This window comes from Helianthus annuus, chromosome 11 (assembly GCF_002127325.2).
Source record: "Helianthus annuus cultivar XRQ/B chromosome 11, HanXRQr2.0-SUNRISE, whole genome shotgun sequence".
NCBI lineage: Eukaryota > Viridiplantae > Streptophyta > Magnoliopsida > Asterales > Asteraceae > Helianthus > Helianthus annuus.
The window spans coordinates 54,491,985-54,516,349 of record NC_035443.2 but is presented as its reverse complement, the minus strand read 5'-3'; the positions used below and the strand labels follow the sequence as shown (position 1 = coordinate 54,516,349).

General features: G+C 36.8%; 2 protein-coding genes across 2 annotated transcripts; both read left to right on the top strand.

The window, feature by feature from the left end:
- The first annotated feature begins 12,502 nt into the window (after nucleotides 1-12,502).
- LOC110877047 (WD-40 repeat-containing protein MSI1) lies at nucleotides 12,503-18,855 on the top strand. The gene is made up of 6 exons (XM_022125205.2): nucleotides 12,503-12,738; nucleotides 14,687-15,016; nucleotides 17,002-17,154; nucleotides 17,789-17,913; nucleotides 18,021-18,116; nucleotides 18,522-18,855. The coding sequence occupies exons 2-6, from the start codon at nucleotides 14,741-14,743 to the stop codon at nucleotides 18,700-18,702; spliced, it is 831 nt and encodes a 276-aa protein (XP_021980897.1). The 5' UTR covers nucleotides 12,503-12,738; nucleotides 14,687-14,740; the 3' UTR covers nucleotides 18,703-18,855.
- Nucleotides 18,856-21,138: 2,283 nt separating this feature from the next.
- On the top strand, nucleotides 21,139-24,160 carry LOC110877056 (mitogen-activated protein kinase kinase kinase 1). The gene is made up of 8 exons (XM_022125217.2): nucleotides 21,139-21,407; nucleotides 21,737-21,821; nucleotides 21,937-21,999; nucleotides 22,111-22,268; nucleotides 22,341-22,413; nucleotides 22,493-22,552; nucleotides 23,309-23,422; nucleotides 23,769-24,160. The coding sequence occupies exons 1-8, from the start codon at nucleotides 21,217-21,219 to the stop codon at nucleotides 23,931-23,933; spliced, it is 909 nt and encodes a 302-aa protein (XP_021980909.1). The 5' UTR covers nucleotides 21,139-21,216; the 3' UTR covers nucleotides 23,934-24,160.
- The last annotated feature ends 205 nt before the right edge of the window (nucleotides 24,161-24,365 follow it).

Sequence of the window (24,365 nt, the reverse complement as noted above, 5' to 3'; positions counted from 1 at the left end):
TGCCCGACATGGTCCTGAATTCACCTGGGAGCGTGAGGACCGGATGAAAGAGAAATACCCCCACTTATTTCCCAAGAACCCTGCGACTAGAAGCAGAACTTAAAATTTCGGGACGAAATTTTTCTTACGGGGGGAGAATGTGACAACCCTCACTAAACCAGGTATCCGTACGACTTAACTAATAATTAATTACTGCTTAATTACTGTGCTTGCTTGAAATTACTGATGAAATGCTACTTGATTTCTGATACTTGTACATATCTGCATCATACTTTAATTACCGTCACTACATTATTTACATGCTGAACCTCAGTGATAAACATGATGCACAAAAGCACAGTAGCACTACAAACGGATAACCTATTGAACATGCTGATAAAGCCAGCATCAGGCAGACACTGCCTCTAAGGCCTGTATGAGCCCGAGATAGTTAACTACACTAATAGTAAGTGTGAAGATATAAGGGTTGTAGAACTGCGTCTCTAGGAATAAGTTACAGTGATCGGATGTGCCTAAAACGTACACTAAGCACAAAACTCAGCACTTTAATAAACAATTCAGCTTTTAGCTAACTAATAAAGTGCCAAAACATGAGAAAAATGTTACTAGACACTTTCCAAAGTATCGGGAATAAGTTGTGTCACTAAAAATGGTATTAACGACACTTTAAAGCTTTGTTTAACGCCTTAACGGATTACTATCCAACCGAACAACCGGACTATACCCGGTACATGAAAATATTGTTAACAACATTATTTATCTTTTTCTGAGCCAGTTAGGGTCCCTGAATACCCTAACACCCGCCATAAAGCACAACGCACAACTAACCGGGTTAATCCCTAACTTAACTAAACTAACTTAACTATTATCTAATTGATAGTTGAAAACTAACCAAACTACCCCCCCCCCTTTTAGAATTCGGTCCCCTTGGGGACACCTTGTACCATCTTTGATTATTTTAATCAAATGTGTTTAATATCTAAATGACATAAAAACCATTGGATCATAACTTTAATTTTTGCCTATAAGAACAAGGGTGTGCACATAAGATCATTTACATTTCACAACATCACACAAACACTCTCTCTTTCCCTCTCAAAGCTTTCGGCCGAGATCCCCCATATCCATCCATCATATTTTCGAGCTTGATCATCACATCTCAAGACCAATCAAGTGTCAAGGATCCCGTATAAGAAGGCTTGGTGCATTCGGAACTCAAAGGACCTCACTCTATTGCTTTTATCCTCTCATTTTGCACCTAGATTCTTCCCTAGCCTCGAGCTAGTAGTAAGTTGTTATAATCACCTTCTCGAACTATTTTAAGATGGTTAATATGATTTGTAACGGTTAAAACTCGTAATCTTACAAGATGAAACATAAAAGTCCACTAAAAATGCTAAAAGTGATAGTTAAAAGCTTGTTTGTTGTGTAATTCTTGTAGTATTTGATTTGTGTAGTTATTTGGACCCGATCTATGTTGTGGTAGCTCGGATCATCGTTTAACCCGGATTGGTCATGATCATTGATGCGTGTTGGTGTGTATATATTTTAGATGTATATTTAAGCCCCTTTTTACACTTTTAGCCAAGTTTTAATATTTATAAAACACGATATTTACTAACACTAAACACACATATGGGCAAGTGCACCCATCGTGGACGTAGTATAGTGTTGGTAAGATACCGAGGTCGTCCAAGGACACAAGAGCTTTTAATACCGGTTTATCCTCAACGTCTAATCAAATCAAAAAGTGAGAAAAATGTTTTAAACTAAGAAAAATAAAAACTAACTAAATGCTGAAATATAAAATAAAATAAAAACAGATAGACAAGATGAATCACTTGGATCCGACACGTGTGTTAGTATAACCTTTGATTATTTTCGCACTTTTGCACTTATTTAAGAGATTATCTTAGTTATTGTAGTAGGCCCCTCTTTTGAAGGCGACGTTACCCTCAACCCAGTAGTTTGAGTCAGCAAGGATACAATCCTAAAGGGTCGGATTATTGAAAGATAATGAATTAAGTTATTAATGCAAATTGTGGTAGGCCCCGCTTTCGGCGGTGACGTTACCCTCGGCTAAGTAGTCTGAGTCAGCAGGGATACAGTCCTAAATAGCCGGGTTATAGTATTAATAGTAGTTAACTTATGAGGGGGTCAAAGAGTTTGGATCCCCGCCATCCAATACCTATGGGCATTGAAGGAGATCCTACTAAATTTGACCCAGGTCCCAAAGGACCTCTAAACGCTGAACAAGGGCAAGACCCTTACCAAACCGTTCCCTTAACCCCCGACCAGGTAGCCAACATACCTCCATATAGACCGTGGAGATATGAATGGTGAAAATCTTTTATTTTATATAGACAGTAAAATAACGCCAAGACACCACGGACAAACGATAAGGAAAGATCACCTTCAACATAAGTAACTAGTTATTAAAGTCATTAATACAAAACCAAATAAAAAGTGCAAAAGATTAAAAATAAAAAGTATTATACTAAACACTTGTCTTCACCAAGTGATGTAAGAGACTTAGGCAAACATGGCCTTGATTGTCAAGAACTCTTACGATCAATCTTGGATCCCGAGACGACTCACACACTCTACGATGGACAATGGATGATGGTGGTGGATGATGGTGTTATGGTGGTGGTGGGTGGTGGATGAAGTGTGAGAGAGGTGGTGTGCCAAGGGATGAGATGGAATGAAACCAAGCACCCCTATTTATAGGCTGAACAGAAGGCTGGGCACGGCCCCGTGTCCGCTGGACACGCCCCCGTGCCCGTCTGACATTCTCTCTCTTCATTAATTGTAATTCGCAATTACAATTAATGCGCCTGCTGTACTTTCACCACGCCCCCGTGCCCACTGGACACGGCCCCGTGGTGGGCAATGGAAGCTTCTACTGGTTTGTCTTTTCTGCTGCTTCTTGGGCACGGCCCCGTGTTCGCTGGACACGGGGCGTGTTCAGTCTTCTGTTTTCTCTTCTTTGCCTTGGGGGGTTGCCGTTGAGGGTCCGGGCAGTCTACTTTTATTCCTTTTCTTGTATTTATGCTAGAATTAGTTGTCTTTTTGCTTCTTTTGTGATTTTGAGCTCATTTCATCCTGAAAATACAAAAGAAAGACAAAAACACTCTTTTTCCAACATTAGTACTTAAAAAGGGTTAGTTTTATGCCTTAATTGATGTGATTTATATGTTGCATTTTACACACATCAATCATGGATCATGACATAAGGTTGTTTTGGAAGTAACAAGGGTTAAAGGATGAAACTCTACCACACACGAATCATGAACTTGTGTAAAAGCGTTTTTTATTATGAAATAGTGTTTAAAACTAGTGGATCTACGAATCTACAAGCGGTATTTTCAAAGAACCAAGTATCAAAGAAATCATGTTTTCTAAAGACGGATCTTACACTAACAAGAATGATTTTTAGAAAACACAAGTGTGTGAACACTTGTGTAGCACAAAGTTTCGACAAAATAACTATTTTTGTAAAAGATGACGAGAAGTTGTAAAGACGGAATTTCTCTAAAAACGAGGTTTTTACGAAATCGGATGGATTTATGTAGAGATCCGCTAAAAGTAACGGGATTTACTTCATAATTTTAGAAAACTACAAGTTCATGTGATTTTTGCGATTTATATATTTATTGACTAGTTTGATGCGTTGAACATTGTTTTGATTGAGTAAGAAAATGGTTGATTTGATTTATAAAAGAAAATGATACGCTTGAAAGCGTGGCCACCTCCAGTTACAGAGGAAACTCTGGCGAAATTTTTTCAAAAACCTAACACTTAGAAATATTTTCACTATAAGTGTTAGAAATACTTTTCGGTATGTTTTCAAAATATAAGATTTCGTCACGACTTTGTTTACAAAATATCGGAGGTGGGATTTCAGAAAATAAAACGTGATAAATATATATTTAGTAAATATATTTTCCACAACGTCACTTGTCAATTATTTTGTGAAGTGTATAAATATTATTTTTAGGGTAAAAATAATATTATTAAATGATAACGAATCCAAAATAATACGAACGCCTCTACGATAAATACATAAGTTACACCGGTAATTATTATTACCACTCGATCGTTAAAACGTAACTTACGCATGTTAAGGAAATATTTATGAACGCGTATTTTTGTTAAAGTATTATTTTGGGAAAATTATGTGAAATAAAAATATAATATTTTTGAGAAAAATATTATGTTTTGAAGTTAGAAATAAGATATATTTTAAGTGAGACTTAATAATATATTTCGAACACACATGTATTAAATCCCCCATCCTTGGGAAGGAAAATAATTACCAAGTATGCACAGAATGTAAACACGAAATAGTTGTCTAACTATTTCCCAAAACTTAAACCATAAAGCTAAGGCACGGCCGTCCATCTAATAGAGTTAGAACTTGTAGGTCGTTGCACAGCTGCTTGACTTGGAGACAAACTTGGTAGAGACGCACCACTGTGAGTTCATGTCCCCCTTTTCTCTTAACTGTTTTCAGTTTTCTAAACTGCGGGGGTGAAATACATGTTACTATGATTACGAATATTTCTTACATGGTATGGTTAGCGTAAGGAGGGTTATTACTTAGATCATGTGAATGGGTAGGCGGAAACTTGAGGTCATTAATCCTCAGGATAGGACCGAGGGGCAGGAGCGGTAGATCTATCTGGGTGTAGCGAGCCCAGCCCCAGGCCCAGCATAACGGACCTCGGGGTCACTTTGTACCCAACGCATAAATCTGCTAGGTTTGAGCCTTCCTACTTGCATTTCACACATATCAATGGCCTTGCAAACCATTGGTGATCTCTTTTCCTTATTTGCTACATACCAGGATTTTTTTTTATTCAAAGGTTTATTTACTCACTTACACATGAACTCGCTCAACATTATTGTTGATTTTTCAACTTACATGTATTTCAGGGAATTAAAGGATCTGACGCGGTATGACACGTTTTCCCGCTGCACTAGTTATGAGATCATCCGGGTTTAGGGGATGTGACTCTTTCCTGGACAAGTCACAGTCCTTAAACTGTGTTTATGTTATGTTTGTGTCTGTTGAACAATGTTTTTGTCGTTAGGATGTGTTTCCGTTAAAACAATGTTGTGGTATTTGGTTTTTAAAACTTAATTAAATGGATGATCTTGCATGATTTTATTTCATATAGCTTTGTTATGATTAAGCTATGGTATTAAGAAGTCACACCAAATTAACCACGCTTCCCCAAAGCCAGGGTGTGACATTAAGTGAGTCATATGAAGCAAGTTTCTTTCTATTCAACTGAGAGGAATCATTGCATTACATCCCCGTTGAAAAACAGAATCGATAAATTTAAGGAAAATAGAGTTGAAAGACGATAACCCAACAGTGGAGGATCTCATTCTACAGCTTCGATAAATTCAGGGGTATTCTCAAATAATGTTTCCTAGATGTTTGAAAACCGACAAGTGTCCAAAGTGCTGCTTCTTCGTTCGCATGAAGGAAAGCTACCGCGTGACAGAAATTTACCTTGAAAAATAAAAAAATAAATCGAGTCCTTCGATACGCATCGTATAGGCGTCGAGTTAATCCACCCAAGCTGTGCCAATGATACAACCCTAAACCAAAGCGTTGGATTCACCGATTTTTCTGCCCCATCGTCTTCATCAGTTTGTCTTCATTGGACCATTTACATCATCCGAACGGTAAACCTAAACCCTAATTCTTGCCAGTTTCAATTTCAAATTTCATCCTTTACTATTTCGAATTCGTTCACAATTTCATACAACACACGGTTAAAATTGCTTAAGGACATCGTTCAGCCTCAGAATCATAATTATCAATCTTCCCCTTTCCTGATAAACCTATTTCACTGCCACTAACTGATCATTTAGTTAGTGATTAGTTGTAAAACTAATTTAGTGTGATTATGTTCATATATTGCAGTTTCTTTGTTACCAGATATTGGGTAAAACTAATTTAGTGTGATGATGTTCATAAATTGCAGTTTCTTTGTTACCCAATATTTGATCTACTTAAAAACCACTGCAGTTTCTTGTAACTCAAAACCGCTTGCCTTAATGGTCACGGCTGACTATGGAATGGTTCATGGACACGCCCCAGAATAGTATTTTGTTTAGAAGTGGATTCTTGAGTTACCTTACTTAAGGACTTGTCAATGTGAAACCGACGCCTTCAGAGGTTTGGATGTGCTGTTGACAAGGTTTGTGTGTGTGATTGTTCGAAATTTCTGTATTCTGGTCGAATCCGGATCATAGTTGTCAACATAGTCACATGGTTTGTGGTACGCTCCGGTACGGGAACGTGAAACGGGGTCGCAATTCTCTAGGTCTCTAAAATTCGATACGATCGGGGGTAGGCTCATTTCGGATCGCTTCGGTACGATTTACCATATAATATGGTATGATGTACATGTTGAAGTTAACTATAAATAAGTTGGAGGTTCTTAAAACCAAGATCTTGACATAGTTTGGATAAGCAATACCAACATCCTTCAAAGCAAGATCTTGACATACATGAAGAGAAAACTTGAAAACAAACTTGATAGAAATTGGCCGGATTATCTTCAAAGTTTCTCTACGGCACAAACCGCTCTGAATTAGAGAAAATGGACCTCACCATAGTGTTCGGAACGTCGAAATTAGCAGACAAAGTGTACCTTTGGCCAGAAAACGGTCGCCGAAAGGTTCGCCGGAAAACCGCCGCCGGCATGTGCCGCCGTGGTCGGCTGCCGCTGCCGCCATGGCTCCGCCGTGTGGTGGCTGGATTCTGGTCGACGAATCTTGTGTTATAGAGAGAGAATGTAGAGAGAGGTTAGAGAGAAATGAGGCAGAGAGATATAATGTTTGTGAATAATGAAGGATGTTGAGGTATATAAGGGTTTATATACCTAAGTTTTGGTGGAGTGGGTTTGAACTTTGAAGCCCATCAGTCAAGCTCATCCTTCTTCAGCCCACCATTGTCTGGACACAACTCCGTTCCAGCTTGTTCTTGCGTCAGAATTCTCATTTTCTCGCATAAATTTCAATACAAATTAGTTTATAAATTAAAATAATTATTTTTATGCTCAAAATATTAGTATTTTGCTGATATGGAATTAAATGTCGCGCACACGCGCTACGTGTTGAAATCGCGTAAGTTGATCTACTTGCCGATTCTTGTAGTTTCAATGACCCGAAAGTTACTGTAACTTATAAACATACTTTTTCAATAATACATAAGTATTCTAAACATATTTATTACGATTAACGCACGAATTCTTGTTATCCCATGCGTAGTGTTAACCTTATACATGTCAAAACACTATGTATCTCTCATAAATGCTAACTTTTAAATCTTAAAGATACAATTTCTTTCTTAATCACAAAGTTTATAATAGAGAGTCAAACATTTGTCTTGAGTTATATTTTCGGTTGAGTCTTTGTTTTCCTGTACATTAATCGGGTTTTTCAATCTTAGTGTGTTCTTAAATAAACATTAGTTTTTATCTACATCTTATTTTAAGATGGTGTTTGTTTTTCTAAAAAATATTTGCATAGGCTCTTCTGTATATTCCACACAGACATTGCAATCTGCAGACTGTTTGTTTTTTCAAATATGTTTCATTAGAAAACATTTTCGCGAGCTCTTGTTGGTCCATACTTAGACCAACCACTTTTAAGATCTTCTAAGGTTTGTAGAGGATTAAACACCACCACCGTCCATCAACATCACCATCACCACCGTCCACCACCCCGGTCCAACACCACCACCCATCATCCACGTCCACCTCCCACCACCATCGCCACTAGGGATGGGATTGGTATCGTACCCATACCGGTACAGGTACTGAAAATACTGATATCGAATTTGAACAAAACTGGGTACCAAATACCATACCAAATACATAGGTACCGTACGGGTACGAGTATTTTCGATACAGTACCCGCTTTGGTACCATTTTGTTTTTATATAATTTTTAAGCACTTGTACAGGGTACTAAATAGGTAAAATTGACATGAGTGCCAATATAGTACGGGTGCCAAATATGTAGAATTGGTACGAGTACCAATATAATACGGGTACCGTATAGGTAAAATCAATACAAGTACTATAAATACTATAACACGAGATAAAACATAATATAAAAAACTTTTAAAGGTCTATATAAAACTGAGTACTGATATATGTACCAAATACCTAAAATTGGTATAGGTACGGTACGGGTACGAGTACGAGTATTTGGGAAAAAAAAGCTCATCCCTAACCGCCACCACCATTATCCGTACACCACCCACCAGTTTATGTGTGTGTGTGTGTGTATATATATATATATATATATTAAGGCCCTTTAGCTATCTTTCAATGATCTCGTGAAGTCCCTCTAGGTATTAGCATGTGATTCTTCCAACTCAACAATCTTCTTCACCGCAAGGCGTGTGACGTACCAGGATCCAGCCACTAATCACATTGAACTAACATAATACAATAAATAAAAATTCACATTCAATGTAATTAGAAAATTCAAAACATTTGTTCAAAACATGTTTAAGTTCAGCGGAAGCATAATTCGTTGTTTTAGTAACTCAAATCCAAAGTATGTAAAAACAATCAATACTCCTTGTCTTTACACTAGTCACGACCCATGACCACTCCAGCTCCCTAGACTGCAAGTCCCACATCAAATACCTATCGGCCTACAAGCATGTAGAAAAAGTGTATTAACATAAAGCTAGCGAGTTCACAGTTTTGTAAAACGTTTAGTTGCCAAGTGTTTAGTTTCAAAGCATGTTGATAATAACTCGATACCGCAAAACGACTGTTGTTTGCCCTTCCCCAATGCCTATCAACATTGGTCGAGTGGTTAAGGTCATTAGTTCACGCCCGTCCTGTCCAGATACGTCATAAGGGTGCCAAACCTAATAGCGCTATCAACTAATAACCCCGTTGCCCTCCAAGAAACTAGTTCGGTAGTAAGATGGGACTTAAGGTGATAGTTTTGAGTGTATTATCCAACATCAACAGTTATAACGTATTCCCTCTAGGGATAAAAGTGTGTCAAGTATCCCCTACAGGGATGTAAGTTTGTTTGTTTGTCCCCACTAGACGCATGCTTATGAAAGAGCAGTGAACTCACCTTAGATTTGCTCAGTAAGTTTATTACTTATTCGAGGTTGGTCAACCACGTCCTATTATGGTTATCAGTAACAATTAGGTTTGTATGCAAGAATAAACCATGTATGACAATCAGGTTACATCTAATGTATTCATCAGATAACACATATAGCATGCAAGTTAGGCTAGTCACATAGCACATAAAGTATGTGGGCCAGGCTTAGACTTTTCAACAAAAGCCCAATGTGTAAATCAGTAAACAGTGTACGGCCCAAGTTCTGCTGATGGGCCAATGATCAGCGTATGGCCCAAGTGGATGTTAAAGTTGGTTTCGAGTGAAACATCAGTCGAAACACAAGATCTCGAGTCGAAACCGAGGATCTCGAGTGACAAGTTCATTAGTTGAAACCTCAAGGTTTCGGGTCACGTCCCCAGTCGGAACCGAGGTGATCTCGACTCGCAAGCGGCTGGTCTCGAGTCCTATGGTGTTTAGTTTTGTGTCGAAACCGAGAGATTCCGAGTCGGAAGCAGGTGGTTGCGACTCACAACCTTGGTCGAAAACTCGTCCCATTCAACTGGTCAAATCTCTTATTAACTTTTATTCCGAAAAATCAAGTAACACTTTATCACATTCCTAATTAGATCAAACAACTTTTTTTATTACTATTAACATGTTCATCTCTATTGAACATATAAAAGATGTACCATTAAATGTTTTTTAAAAGTCTAATCTCCATGTTAGCTCTTCACCACGCTTCTCCAGCTTGTCTTTAGCTTCTCTAAGGGCTCATACTTCAAAAAAATTAAAACTTTTGTAGATAAATTATGAGTAGGTTACGCTCTAGTAATAAAAAGAAAATACAACTCTTTACGGAAATAAGAACTTCCTATGAAGAAGGAAGTGGCTTACGGAAGCTATGTTTTGCAAAATGCAACAGTAGTTGTGCAGGTGGTGGTTTTTCTTTGATAAAATAATGTTCTGGAACTAATGAGAAAGATGATAGAGAAATGTGTTTGATCTAGAAAAAGAAGAAGACATGTGGCATGAAAACCACGTCAAGGATTGTCCTTTATCTTTATACCCATTTTCAGGTGTTGTCCTTTATATTTAAAGTTGACGAGTTTTGTCCTTTATGTTTTCATATCATATACGTTTTGTCCTTTAGGCCTAACCCAGTTAGTTTTTTCAGTTAAATTTGGTCATATGCTTTGCACATGAGGGCATTTTTGTCAATTCAAAGGTAAGTTCAACGACAGATTTACATCTCAAAGCTTCCGTAACCTTTGAATTGACAAAAATGCCCTCATGTGCAAAGCACATGACCAAATTTAACTGAAAAAACTAACTGGGTTAGGCCTAAAGGACAAAACGTGTATGATATGAAAACATAAAGGACAAAAATCGTCAATTTTAACATAAAAGACAACGCATGAAAATGGGTATAAAGATAAAGAACAATCCTTGAAATTCACTCAAAATAAAAATCATGTTAACAACAAAGATAAAGTAAATAAAAAAAAACTCAAAATAATTTAACTATGCTAGGTAAAAATAGATTAAATTTCTTTTACCATTCATTGGCTAATAATAATGTATAGAGTAAATTACAAAATCATCATTTATGTATGCCACTAATTGCAAACTGTGTCCTTTATCTTCAATAATTACAGAAAACGTACTCGATGTTTGCAAACCTTTGCAAGTTATATCCTTTAGCCCTAACTAAGTTAATTTTTTGTGCTTAAATCTTACCAAATGGACCCCACATGAGGTATTTTAGTAATTTTACTTTCATGTGGGTAGGACTGTTCATGAGCTGAGCCGAGCCGAGCTAGGGTAAGCTCGGGCTCGGCTCGATTATAGACCGAGTTGGCTCGGCTCGGATTTAAAACCGAGCTGAAAATCTAAGCTCGGGCTCGGCTTGGTTTTAAACCGAGCTGGCTCGGCTTGCTTTGGCTCGATTTTAAAAATAAAAATTATTACATAGCTCTCAAAATTCAGTATTCTAAAATATTATTCAATACTTTAAAAGAACATATTCAAAATAAGTTCAACCTAATACATTATAAGCCAAAATCACGTTCAACAACGCAAAATAAGTTTTATATTTAAAGTAAATACAATATTTGTTCATGAACACGACAATCAACCTTTAAATATGTCATAGATATCAAACTACAAGCCTAAATACATGTAAATAACAATCATTTTTTGTAATATATTATAGGCAAATTGGATTTAAATAATTCCAACTCACTGTTATTGGCCAATAATAATTCCAACTCATTTAATCACCAATAATAATCCGAACTATTCACTTTTATTTGTAAAATAATCCCAGTTAAAAAAACCCTAACTAGGTTAAAAAATTGCTGATGTGGCTTGCCACATCACCTGCCACATCAGTTGCCACATCATCGAAAAATGCCACGTATACTGCACATTAGCTGCCACGTCATCAAAAAATGCCACATCAAATACCACGTCATATGACACATCAGCTAAAAGGGCCACATCAGATGCCACATCAGCAATTTTTTAACCTAGTTAGTGTTTTTTTAACTGGGAGTATTTTACAAACAAAAGTGAATAGTTCGGATTATTATTGATGATTAAATGAGTTGGGATTATTATTGGCCAATAACAGTGTATATAAAAATAAAATATATTATAAGTAAAATAGTTCGAGCTAAGCCGAGCCGAGCTAGCAAGTGAACCAAACTGAGCCAATTTGGCTTATCACGAGCCGAGCCGAGCTAGGTTCACTTTCTCACCAAGCCATATCGAGCTAGCTTTTTCCGAGCTAAATCCGAGCGAGCTCCGAGGCGCGAGTTTTTTGGACAGCCCTACATGTGGGGTCCATTTGTTCAGATTTAAACATAAAAATACCCTCATGTGAGGTCTATTTGGTCAGATTTAATCACAAAAATTAACTGAGGTAGGCCTAAAGGACGATTTTTGTAATTTACTCTGATATATATATTTAAAATAAAAATAGAAATAAAATTCATATATATATATATATATATATATATATATATATATATATTAATTCATCACATTCGGATGAATAGTGCTCGGTCAACTTTCTTTGACTATTTTCCCTTTTTCAGATTATTTACGAGAATATCATCATATGCGTTGTATAGGGAATTTGGGTTGAGTGTTTGTTGATATTTACAAATGTAGCCTATGTTCTTTTTTGTTTTGCCTTTTACCCTTTTAACCTTACAAAATCATGTTATTATTATAGTTAAGTGTTATTACATATATTTTGCAAATTATATAAACCAAGATTTAGTTACATAGAAGTATGGTAAAATTAAAAAAAAAAGGAACATCGTAAAAATTAATTTCTGGTTTTCTCTTTCAATTGGAATACCATCCCAAATCAAAATTCTAACAACCGAATACCCGTCGCGAAGCGCCGGCATCACACCGGTTAAAATAAAAATTAAAACAACCCTAAACTAAACTAAAGCAGCCGCCGTCGTCCTCTTGTCTATCTCCTCCATCTTCCAAACCTAAAAAACAAACAGCCGACTGAGAGATCTTCTTTCATTCATTTTACGATTCAGCAGGGAGGGAGGGAAGGGAAGGTTCAATCAGCCAGCAAGCAAGCAAGCAGGTAAGCTTCGATTAGCCACCATTTCTTCTCTATTACATTTGAATTGTTGCCATTCGGAAACGCGATCCCTTGCGAACCCGGATCCTGTTCGTACCGCGAATTGGATCGGACGAACCAAAACGAAAATCATGCCATGACCAGCGAATTATGTGACTATGGTCAATAGCGATCACTATAGCGCGCTACGCAGCGTATAGGTATATTGTTGCTATTAGGGTTGTAGCAATGGATAGCGAGAATAACGACACTTTTTTTTAATATGAATAGCAATTAAATATAGCTATAAAATAGCTGGATTTTAAAAATAGCATATATATACTAGGGTATTTTGATATAATATACATATAAAAATAATTAAAATATTTTTTTTTCTAGTGTATCGCTATTTATAAAATAGCGCCCGCTATTTATCGCTATTAGCTATGTAGCATATAGGTACCTTATCGCTATTTGTCGCTATTCGCCATTAACAACTATGATCCGGATCCATACATAGTGAATAAGGACCAAAAAGTGTAATGTCGCTATACACTGTGTTATTTTTTTTAAATGTTTATGGGTGTCAACGAGTCATACATTGTATATTCTATATATTATGAGGGGAATATAGTTAACTCTAAACGTATTAGTTGAATATGCATAAGTATGAACTAAATTACACCATGTATGCTTGGCGTCTACCATTCTACCTTTTATACTAGAGAAGAATGTGGGTGAATTTAATTGTTGAAATATTCTACATGGCCAGTTTATAGTACTAATTGTGAATTATCTATTTTGAGAACTTCATGAACCTAGTGTTGAGATTGGGTTATGTGATTTTTTGGCCTCTTGTAGTCTTGTTTGGTCGTAGATTCTTTTTTGAGTTGCATAAGACACAAGTGAAATAAGCTCTTTGCAAATCACAACTAAAAGGTTGCGTACATAAACATTCCTTCCAATTCTAGCAAAGCCGATTAACACAACTGAAAGGTTGCATACATAAACATTCCTTCCAATTCTAGCAACCGTTGTGCACACTAGTAGCTATTTTAAGCAATAACATAGGGATTAAGATTGATTTTTGTTAGCAACAATTGAGAATTTAGTTGTAGCTCACGACATTTTTGTGAGATTATGTGTGTATTTATCTAGAGTTCTGAAATCTAGTAAATAAGGTAACCTTTTGATTTGCAAAATGTGCTCTTCAGTGAGTAAGGAAATAATCTACTTTGATATTAACATGTGTGAGTGAGTAGATATGTACATGGAAAAGTTTGTTTTACCATTAGATGCGGGAATAGGCTCAAAATGTCATTGACCCAGTAATCCCATAACGATTCTTTCACCGGCCCATTATCACTTCTGAAGTCCAATCCTCTTAAGAGTCTTTCATGTATAAAATCCCTAGGGTTTGCCCAAATAGACATTGTTTTCTTGTTTCCTCTTCGAACTGCCGTCTTTCCCTTTTCGGTTATTGCCCAAAGAGACATTTTTTCCCTTTCAATCATCGATGGTTGATGTAGAAGAAACAGAGGGAGAGATGGTTGAGAGGTTGATCAATGATGAATACAATCATTGGGAAAGTTCAGCCCCGTTTTTGTACGATTTGGTTATTTCACATGTAGTTGAGTGGCCTTCACTCACAGTCGAGTGGCTCCCTTACCGACAATCGTTCAACGGGCGCTACTCTGTCCAAAAGGTTATCCTCGGGACGTACACTACAGATGGTGAACCTAATTACCTAATTATTGCACAAGTAAAACTTCCTCTATTGGATGAGTATGCATATGATGAAGGATATGGTATTGGCTGCAAGGTTTGAGATTTCTTACTATAAGTAGATCTATTTTTGGAGTATGCTATCTAACCTTCGAGTTTCCATCTACATTTGCAATTTCAATTTCAATTTATGTGCTTTTTTTATTTTTCTTTGAGAAGAGGATATTTGAATGAGTTTCTTTTACAGGTAGAAATATTGCGGCGAATCCACCATGATGGAGAGGTGAACAGAGCTCGTTATATGCCCCAAGATCCTTTTGTTATTGCCACCAAAACAATAAGTTCAGAAGTGCATGTATTTGACTACAAGAATCATCCAGCTAGACCTCCTATTGGTGGCAGAAGCAATCCCGACTTAAGATTAACGGGCCACTGCAGGGAAGGGTTTGGATTATCGTGGAGTAAAATAAATCGGGGTTTTTTATTAAGCGGATCTGATGATGAGAAAATCTGCTTGTGGGACATTAATCAGGTCCCACTGAATAAGGCTATAATAGGTGCTTTGCAAACGTTCAAGGTACATTTCATTAACATATTTATGAAACCGTGTGCGTACCGGACATTAATCAGGTCCCACTGAATAAGGCTATAATAGTACTCAATGTTGTTAAACCTGTGTTAATAAACTAAGAGCATTTCTAGATTATTATTTGTAATTCATTAGAGGCTGTTTGGTGACTTTGGTCCATGACTAGCTTAGGTGTGTTGGACTAATCTTGTTATTTGCTGTTTGCATGGGGACAAGTTTGAGTTAGGGGCTGATTGTTTAGCTCTTAATGAGCCTCTTAATGGTTCTGGTTCAGTACTTAATGGTTCAAACTGTTTGTTTCTCGAGCAGATGTCTGAATGGTTCAGACATTTGCCTCTGAATGGTTAAGCATTATACTGAGTCTGAATGGTTAAGACCTCTAATCTGAATTGGTCAGACACTCAGACATTTGCCTCTGAACGGTTAAACATTATACTGGCTCTTAGGTGCTGTTTGTTTTTTAGAGGTAAAACGTCTGCAGTCTGCGGACCACATCTGCAGTTGAAGAGGTGGACCAAACCTCTGCAGTCTGCAAGAAGAAGACTGTTTGTTTTTTAACTTATGCAAACCAGATTCAAAACATTGATTAAAATAGAAAACTATACAAAAATTACAGTTAAGTTTCAAAGTTCAACCAGATTCAAAACACTGATTAAAATAGAAAAAAAAAACTAGTCCACATATGAATCAACTATACAAAATTTACAGTCAAGTTTCAAACAAACCCCACAAGCAATTACAGTCACAAATCAACTATACAAAAATTAAGCAAGAAATAAAATTGAACAGAAACCTGTAGAAGCAGATAGCGTGGCTGCACAGGCGGTTCAAGGCGCCGGCGGTGGTGCGGTCGTGGCGGGGCGGCATCGGACGGTGGTGCTCTGGGTGCACAAATCAGTTTTGGGATCCTGACCTCAGGCTCAACATATCTGCTTCTTTTTTTCAGGCGGGGATTTGACGGAGGAAGATAAGCGACGGAAGGGGGGTCGCCGGAGGAAGATAAGCGACGGTGGAGGTATCGTCTGGCCGGAGAAGATGGAGAACTACTACTGTCTTCACAAACTTAAACCGCCGGAGTCATCTTCTGACCTGATCAACTTCGGCTGTTTCGCTTTCGCCAGAGTCATCTTCTTTGTCTTCTTCATCGGAGTCGCTTTCACAGCTTTAACAGCCTTCTTCGCCGGAGTAGCCTTCTTACGGCCGCCGGTGGTGGTGGCGGTAGCTCTTGCTGCCGTGGTGGACTTCTTACCGGCCGCTGGTGATTTTGATTTCTGCTGTGGAGAAGAGCAGAGCTCTAGGGTTTTGTTTTTTGAGATGTGTTTTGGAAGAACAGAGGTCTAGAAGAGGCTTGAAGATGTGAGGCCAGGTCTGTGCGAAGAAGAGGTTTAGAAGAGGTTTTTTAATGAATCCACTTCCAAAAAACAAACACGCTGCAGACTCAAACGTCTGCGCATGGTCCGCGTGGGGTAGACATAAGAGGTTTGGAAGTGCTTTTCACAAAAAACAAACACCCCCTTAATGGTTCAAGACCTCTTACTGGTTAAGCACTTAATGGTTCAGACCTCTTACTGGTTCAACACTTGAAACATTTAGAAGTTGCCAAACAGCCCCTTACAGTCGGTTATGTATTTGAGTCATTGTTTATTTTGTTTGAATTTCAAATAAGTTAGGATAAGTATAAGTTTATTTATTGAGGTAATCTAATAAGCGTTGGAGTGCTAATATGTTTAGGATTGGGTCTTTTATAAATAGTTTGATAGGTTATTAGTTTGGTGTGTATTTTTCTGTTTAATTTGATTAATAAAAAGAGTTGATCATTGTCCTTGGTCAATATCGTGTTTGTGCAGTTAACCTTTATCTTTTATGGGCCATTAATAAGGTGAACACTATAGATGGTGTGTGAATTTCCACCTGTAATTTTATTACAAGCAAAAGAATATGTCTATGTTATGATTATATTTTATGGTTAATAGGTTCATGAAGGTTCCGTAGAAGACGTAGCATGGCATTTGAAGCATTGCTACCTGTTTGGATCATGTGGCCGTGACGGATATTTGCACATATTTGATTTACGAACTCCATGCTTCACCAGGCCTGCTCGAAGTATAATAGCTCACCAAAGGGGGGTACGTAGAAAATTTCAGTTCCTCTTTATTTCTGTATTAATCAATCTATCACAGGAGTATAAGTGTGTAACTTGTAATATGTCAGTTCTTCTGGACTGAATTTGCAATTATGCTATTACGCGATTGAAAGCTATATTGTATAGCATAATTATAGCCTGTTAGTTAGAGTAGGTTGTGAATTAGGATGATTTGCTTTGATTTAATTTCCTTAATAATATCTAAGTTTTTGTGGTTAATGTGTATATTATGATGATTGCTAATACATCAAGTTTATCATCTACTTATCTTTATCATGCACATCATCTTGGATTATTGATTTCGGTTCCATTGATACTAGAATACCAATATTATATTCAATTCTAATGCCCATATACCTCATAATCGAGGGCAACTTACCTATAAATCTTTATGTCCAGTTATAGGCATCAGATCCAATAGCAACACACCAAACATGAACTTATACATATTATTTTTTTGGTGGATATGGGCATGTGGCTCCTATTATGATGATTTAATTATAGTGTACAACAAAATTTTCGGGCCAATACAATGCTCCTTACAACTAGTTTTCTAACTCATAGGGTGTGAACTCTCGAATGACTCATTCTTATGATTTATTATGCTTTTATGGTAGATCAACTGCTTGTCCTTCAATCCTTTTAATGAGTGGCTGGTGGCAACGGGGTCCCCCGACAACACTGTGAAGTGCTTTGATTTGAGAAAACTTGCTGGTCCTCTCCATACCTTTAATCAGCACAGGTGAGAACTCTTGCTCGTTTCCCATCTCCTTATTTCAATTATTATAAGAAACGTTTGCCTTTTTAATCTTCCGCCACCAATTGGTTGCTTCGGTCATGTTATTGCAGAGATGAGGTGAGTCAGATTGGGTGGAGCCCACACAGTGAGAATATCTTAGCTTCTAGTTGTGTTGGTCGACGAGTCATGATATGGGATACTCATAGGTATGTTCATGAAAACAATTTATGCTACTCTGTCCTAGAAGAGTCGAATGCTTGTTTTGATATGTATACAGTTAACATGAAATCTGACTATTTCTTAAGAGTCTAAAATACCCTAAGACAAAAAAAAATGGAATCATGTGCAAACCTGTTCAAATTTGCTAATTTTGAATTAATTTACTTACATATGATTTGACTTGGGTAACGGTCAAACTGCTTGAATTAAATAGGAGAACGGGCCAAACAGTAAAGCACACAACCTTGTTTGTGTGATAATTTAGCTTTTGCTGCCCGACCCGTTGGTTGAAAAAAACAATGTGTTTCAACCCGGCTCGTTTGGACCAAGGAAGGGTGAATATCATAATCGTTAAGTGGTTGTTGAGTGGTGATTTTGATTTAAAAATGCAGGATTGGGAGGGAACAATCTGCAGCAAGGGAGCCGCCAGAGTTGTTGTTCACCCATGGTGGGCATACTTCGAGAGTTGGTGATTTGTCATGGAACCCGACTGAAGATAGGATGATTGCTAGTGTTTCTAATGATAACACACTCCAAGTCTGGAAGATGTCTGACCATATTTACAGTGACTAATTTAACAGATGCACAATTGAATGAACCAATTGACTTTTAAGTCTTTCATTTTTAGGACAAGTTACCTTAAAACCTACCCCAACTGTGGGGTATGATACTCTATTAGGTAATGGTAGTTTACTAGTTTTACATATCCAACAACCATGTTTCAAAGTTTTTTTTTTTTTTTTTTTTTTTTTTTTTTTTTTTTTTTTTAAGTATGTTCTTGTTTGCCCCTAAAATTTAGCCAAAAACATATTTCTTTACAAAATTTAGGGATAAATGCATATTTCCCCTTAAAAACACCCTTAATTGCATATTTACACAAGCCTAAATAAAAGTTGCATATTTCCCCTTCTCCATTAAAATGACAAAACTACCCACCTCAGCTTACCTTTAAAGAATGTTTAGACTCTCCACCACCCAACAAAGTACCCACTACGAAACTTTTCCATTAAACAGACTCACGACGACAGTGGATTTGATTCGCAGAAATGTGCAGCTTCCTTCTATAATTTGCAAGTTTTGTAATGAGGGAAATGAAAGTGCAGACCACTTGTTTGTTACGTGTACTGTTGCACAACAAATATGGGTTTTCATAGAAACCTGGTGGAAGCTAAGCCCATTTTATATTCTTTAGCTTAAAGATTTGGTTGATGTCATCATCATCATACTCAGTATATTCCACCAATAGCAAAGCTAAGGTAGGGTCTGAGGAGGGTAGATGTAGACAGCCTTACCTCTACCCCATAGGAATAGAGAGACTGGTTCCAGTGAGACCCCCGGCTCGATTGTAGTTTTGTATCAAGCCTTGGACCTAAGACACATAACACTCAAACAATCGGGAGAGAGACTGATTGGTGCATATAGCCCCGTGTCTTTCAGCTATCAACGTCACCACATGATGCATGATTAACCATCCGCCACTTTTAACGTTATTTTCATGAATTAGTAAAATAACGTTAAAGTTAGTACCATTTCACTTTTGCCCCCCGAGCGCCCACATATATATACATTATATGTGCACACCGCAAGCAGGGCATGAAAGATTTGGTTGATGTACAAAATAAAATGCCCCGGGCCGGGCCGGGTCAAGCTAATGGAGACATGCAGTGTTATTGTTATGCAGACAGCCCTGTTGGTCTTGTGGAGGAGCCGGAACGATGTGGTATTTACTAACAAAAGACCAAATTTGGCGAGAATAAATGAAGAAATTAAAACGTATGACTTCCTATGGGTTAAAAACATGGCAAAATGCAATGCGTTATCGTGGGAAGACTGGTGTAATTTCGAGTTACACTCTATGGGGGTGTGATGTAATGTTTTTTTTTTGAACGTCAACGAATCCTCCAAATGGGCTGCTGGCGAAATTCATCACATCGGGATACACTCGCCTCCGAACCGGGGAAAACCCTCACATAGGGACGAAGCCCGTTAACACTCCCCGAAGGCACGATAAAGCGGTGAGGTAAAACTCCTCAGTTCAAGGATCGAACTAGCGATCGCCACCTACTCGCCTAGTCTTTGATGTAATGTTTTTATTTGGTGAACTATGTAATATGGTCGGGTTAACATTTTTGTTGACCAATTAATATGAATAAAATGTTTGTTAACCGTAAAAAAAACACGTATGACAAAGCCTATAGTAAATTCTTGAAATAGTAAATTTAGATGCACCTTGAAAGAACTCTTGTAATCAAGCATCACTAAAAATGTAGTCCAAAAAAACTATTCTAAATTGGACGCATTAAGAATAAAACATGTATTTGAGGTAGAAACCTTATACTAAACTCTATACAACTCACATTTTCATACATGACAAGCTTTACAAAATACATAGATTCCTGGGGATTTAAAGCTTTAGCTTTTTCTTTATTGCTATATAATGCTTCAACTCTAATACATAAACAACCATCAAACCACTTGACAGCTTTTTTTTCTATTAAACTACCAAAATATTTTACACAGGTGTGTTCTAAGGGGTATTTTTTTTTTTTTTTTTTTTTTTTTTTTTTTTTTTTTGTAATTTCTGCCTAAATTAGTTTGGTATTGAAAGTGGCACTTAGAACCTAACATATCCGTATCTATATCTATACTACCTTATAATAGAACTCTTTAGAATAAATTAGTTTGGGTTGGTTTTGATTGGTGAGCCGTCACGTGATGCTTAATGCCCTCCTACCCCATATAGTCTAAACGCGGTAAGTGGTCGACTCTACCGGTCCTCACTAGTACATTTATATAATTAATTATACGGAATTAGTGCAAGATGAATGATTAAAATGTAATAAATACGAAAGATTTAAATATAGTTAGTGTTTCGAAAACTAATTTAACCTCATTTTTAAAATTATACTTTATGCATTAAACTAAAAAAAATTCTTTAGCGTAGACTTGGTCATCGATAATAATATTACCCGAATCACATGATAGACCCACCAACACTTGACTTGAGGCACACCAATTGACTTGATCACCTTTTTTTTTCAATTCAAGTACTCAACATTGCAGGTCAAACATGGTATCTCTGAACAAATGTCATCAACAGTTGATCAACAGAGTAATGCTTCTGAAGAGGATGACATCTCCTCTACAGCTGCTGAACTGGGTGATATTGGCTCTCTTTCCCCTCATCAACCCTTGAGGAACTATTGTTTTACAAACTGGCAGAAGGGTGATATGCTTGGAAGGGGTTCATTAGGTCCTGTTTATGAAGGTGTTAATGAGTAAGTAACGTTTGGTTATCACTAACATGCACACAAGCATCATTTTCTATGTGTTTCTAATGTTTTGTACAGTCTGCAGATTATCGCACACCAAGTGTTTGTTTAAATGTCTAAGTTGTGTAGCATGCTTATAATCTTGGCCATATCTCACTATTTAATTTTAGTTGTCATCCTTAGATTGTCTGTTGAACCTTTAAATTGAAATCAAGATTACAAACCCTCATGTTGGATCTTTATTAATTACGCGTCTTGCTTTGTTATGATCTAATAAGCATTTTGTTTTACTTCTGAATGGCATGGTGTGGTGTGACCTTTGATTTTGTTTGCAGATTTGGGTTCTTTTTTGCTGTGAAGGAGGTTGATTTGCCTGATCAAGGTGGCCAAGGAACACCGAGCGTTATTCAACTTGAACAGGTGATCTATATATCTTCGTCATTTCTTCGTGTATATGTTTATAGGTTTAATATCTATCAGATCCCGAGTGTCTGCATACTTGGCTTTTATTTTGTTCTTCCTTTTAACTTTTCAGGAAATATCTTTGTTAAGTCAGTTCCAACATGAGAACATAGTTCAATATCTTGGAACAGATAAGGTATGCCTTTCCTCTCTCGACTTCTTTCTTAGACACAGATACAAAGGACTTGAGGCTTTGACTTTGATGAAGAACAAACAGTTGAATCTTTAAGTTGAAATGATGTTTCAGGATGATGAGAAGCTATATATCTTTCTTGAGCTCGCTACCGGAGGTTCACTGGCAAAACTCTACCAAAACTATGAACTACAGGATTCCCATGTCTCGGCTTACACAAGGCAGATTTTGAATGGTTTGAATTACTTGCATGAAAGAAATGTCGTTCATAGGTAAGCCTTTAAAAATTTATGCTAATTTGTAGTTAAATAAAGTTTTCTAATTAAGTTTATTACACGTTTTAGGGATATCAAATGTGCTAATATATTGATTGATGCAAGTGGAACTGTAAAGCTTGCAGATTTTGGATTGGCAAAGGTAAGGAAAACACAATGTTTTATTATTTCATTATCATTGTCTTTTTATCCATATACATTCAATTTATCTACACTTACAGGCAATCGCATTGAATGACGTTAGTATTTGCAAAGGGACTGCTTATTGGATGGCTCCAGAGGTTATTTCTATTTTTGTTCTGGGAATAGTTTAGCTAATAGCAACCGAGTTTCTTCTGTGTTCCACTAAGGTTACGTTATTGTTCCGTTACTGTGATTTTTTTAATTTAAATGTTAACTTTTAATTTTAAATTAAGTGACCTAAACGGAACACATATGAATTTTGGTTACTATTTAGTAATTATTGTTATTTTTAAATTTAACCTAGGATGTAACAATGAAGAAAAATCTCACAACATAATAATTACTAAATTGTAACCAAATTGACAAAATAATTACTAAACTGTAACCAAATTTCATATATACTCCTTTCAGGTGACTTAATTTAAAAAACTTAACATTTTTTATTTTGTTTACAACAATGGAACAATAATATAACTTAGTGGTTTTTGTAGTTATAAAAAGTATGAGTGACTTGAAACTTGGTTCTTATTTCGTTATTTTATCCCATTTATTCTCTTAAATGTAGTTTTTGTTTATAGCTGTATCTAGAAGTGGAAATCTCGACCCGTTTGCTTATGAATGGGATCTGGGTTCTGTTTTGGTCAAATTGTTTAGACGGGTTGAAGTCCCCCAAAGTCTACCGTTTGCATGCAACTTCCTAAATCATTTATTGTAATATAGTTTTATAATAATAATTCACGCACTAAAGATATATATTAAATATCTTAGAAACGGACCAAAAATGGCATGTAATCGACCATCCACATTTTATAATTCTAATACTAACATCCATTGATTGCGTTCTGTATCCTCAGGTTGTTATCAATAGATCAAAGAAGGGTTATGGACTTGCAGCTGATATATGGAGCCTTGGCTGCACCGTGTTGGAGATGTTAACACGTAAAACTCCATATTCCAACATGGAAGTGGTATGCATCACATTTTACTATACTGATCTTAAATATTATCCAGAGCTGGCAAAATCGTTGGGGGTAGGAAATGGGTTGAAAAATGTTTGGATGTAAATGTGTTGTCTGAAAGATTCGGATCGGGTAGACGTGGAAAAGAAAGTTGACCAATTTTTTTTTTTAAAAAAAGCAGAGCGTGTGTTAATTATACTTGCAAACACAGTATTATTACCATAACAAACTAATATTTTCTAGAATTTGGGAGGCTTTAGACCCGTTTGACCCATGTCTGTAATGTCGTTAGCGTTTGAAGCACCCACACATATTGTTGTAAATTGTAACAAATAACTATGGTTTGGTTTAACAGATGCGGGCACTGTTTACGATTAATAGTGGTGTTCTTCCTCATATTCCTGATACATTGTCAGCTGAGGCCCACGATTTCATACTTAAATGCTTGCAAGTAAACCCGGATAATCGACCTACCACTGCAGAACTACTTGACCACCCGTTTGTGAAGAGGCAACTATGATGAACCTAGACGTTGCTTCTGGGAACGACAGTAGCAAGGTCTCAACTGTCACTTGATCCATAAGTTGATGAGCGATAGAAGTATAGTTTATGAACATTTGTAAGATATTAAGAGTCTTTTAATATTGATTAAGTAAACATATCCAAATATGTTTTAACTCACTTTCTTGTCAGATGATATGCCAACTCCTATAAGAATAATGATATGCCTTTTGTATGTTGTACTAATTTTCAGTCGAAGTTGTGTGGGTATCATTGAAACCAGTTTGAAAGTTGCCGTTCAAAAAAAAGTTGATTGAAAGTCGAATTAAGTATATGAAACAGCTAATTAGACTGATTTTGAAAATCAGTTTAGTGTTAACCGGTCAATGAGCTCAATTGGCATTGGAGGGGAAGTGAAGACTTGGGTTTGAAGTGAAGATTTGGGTTTGAG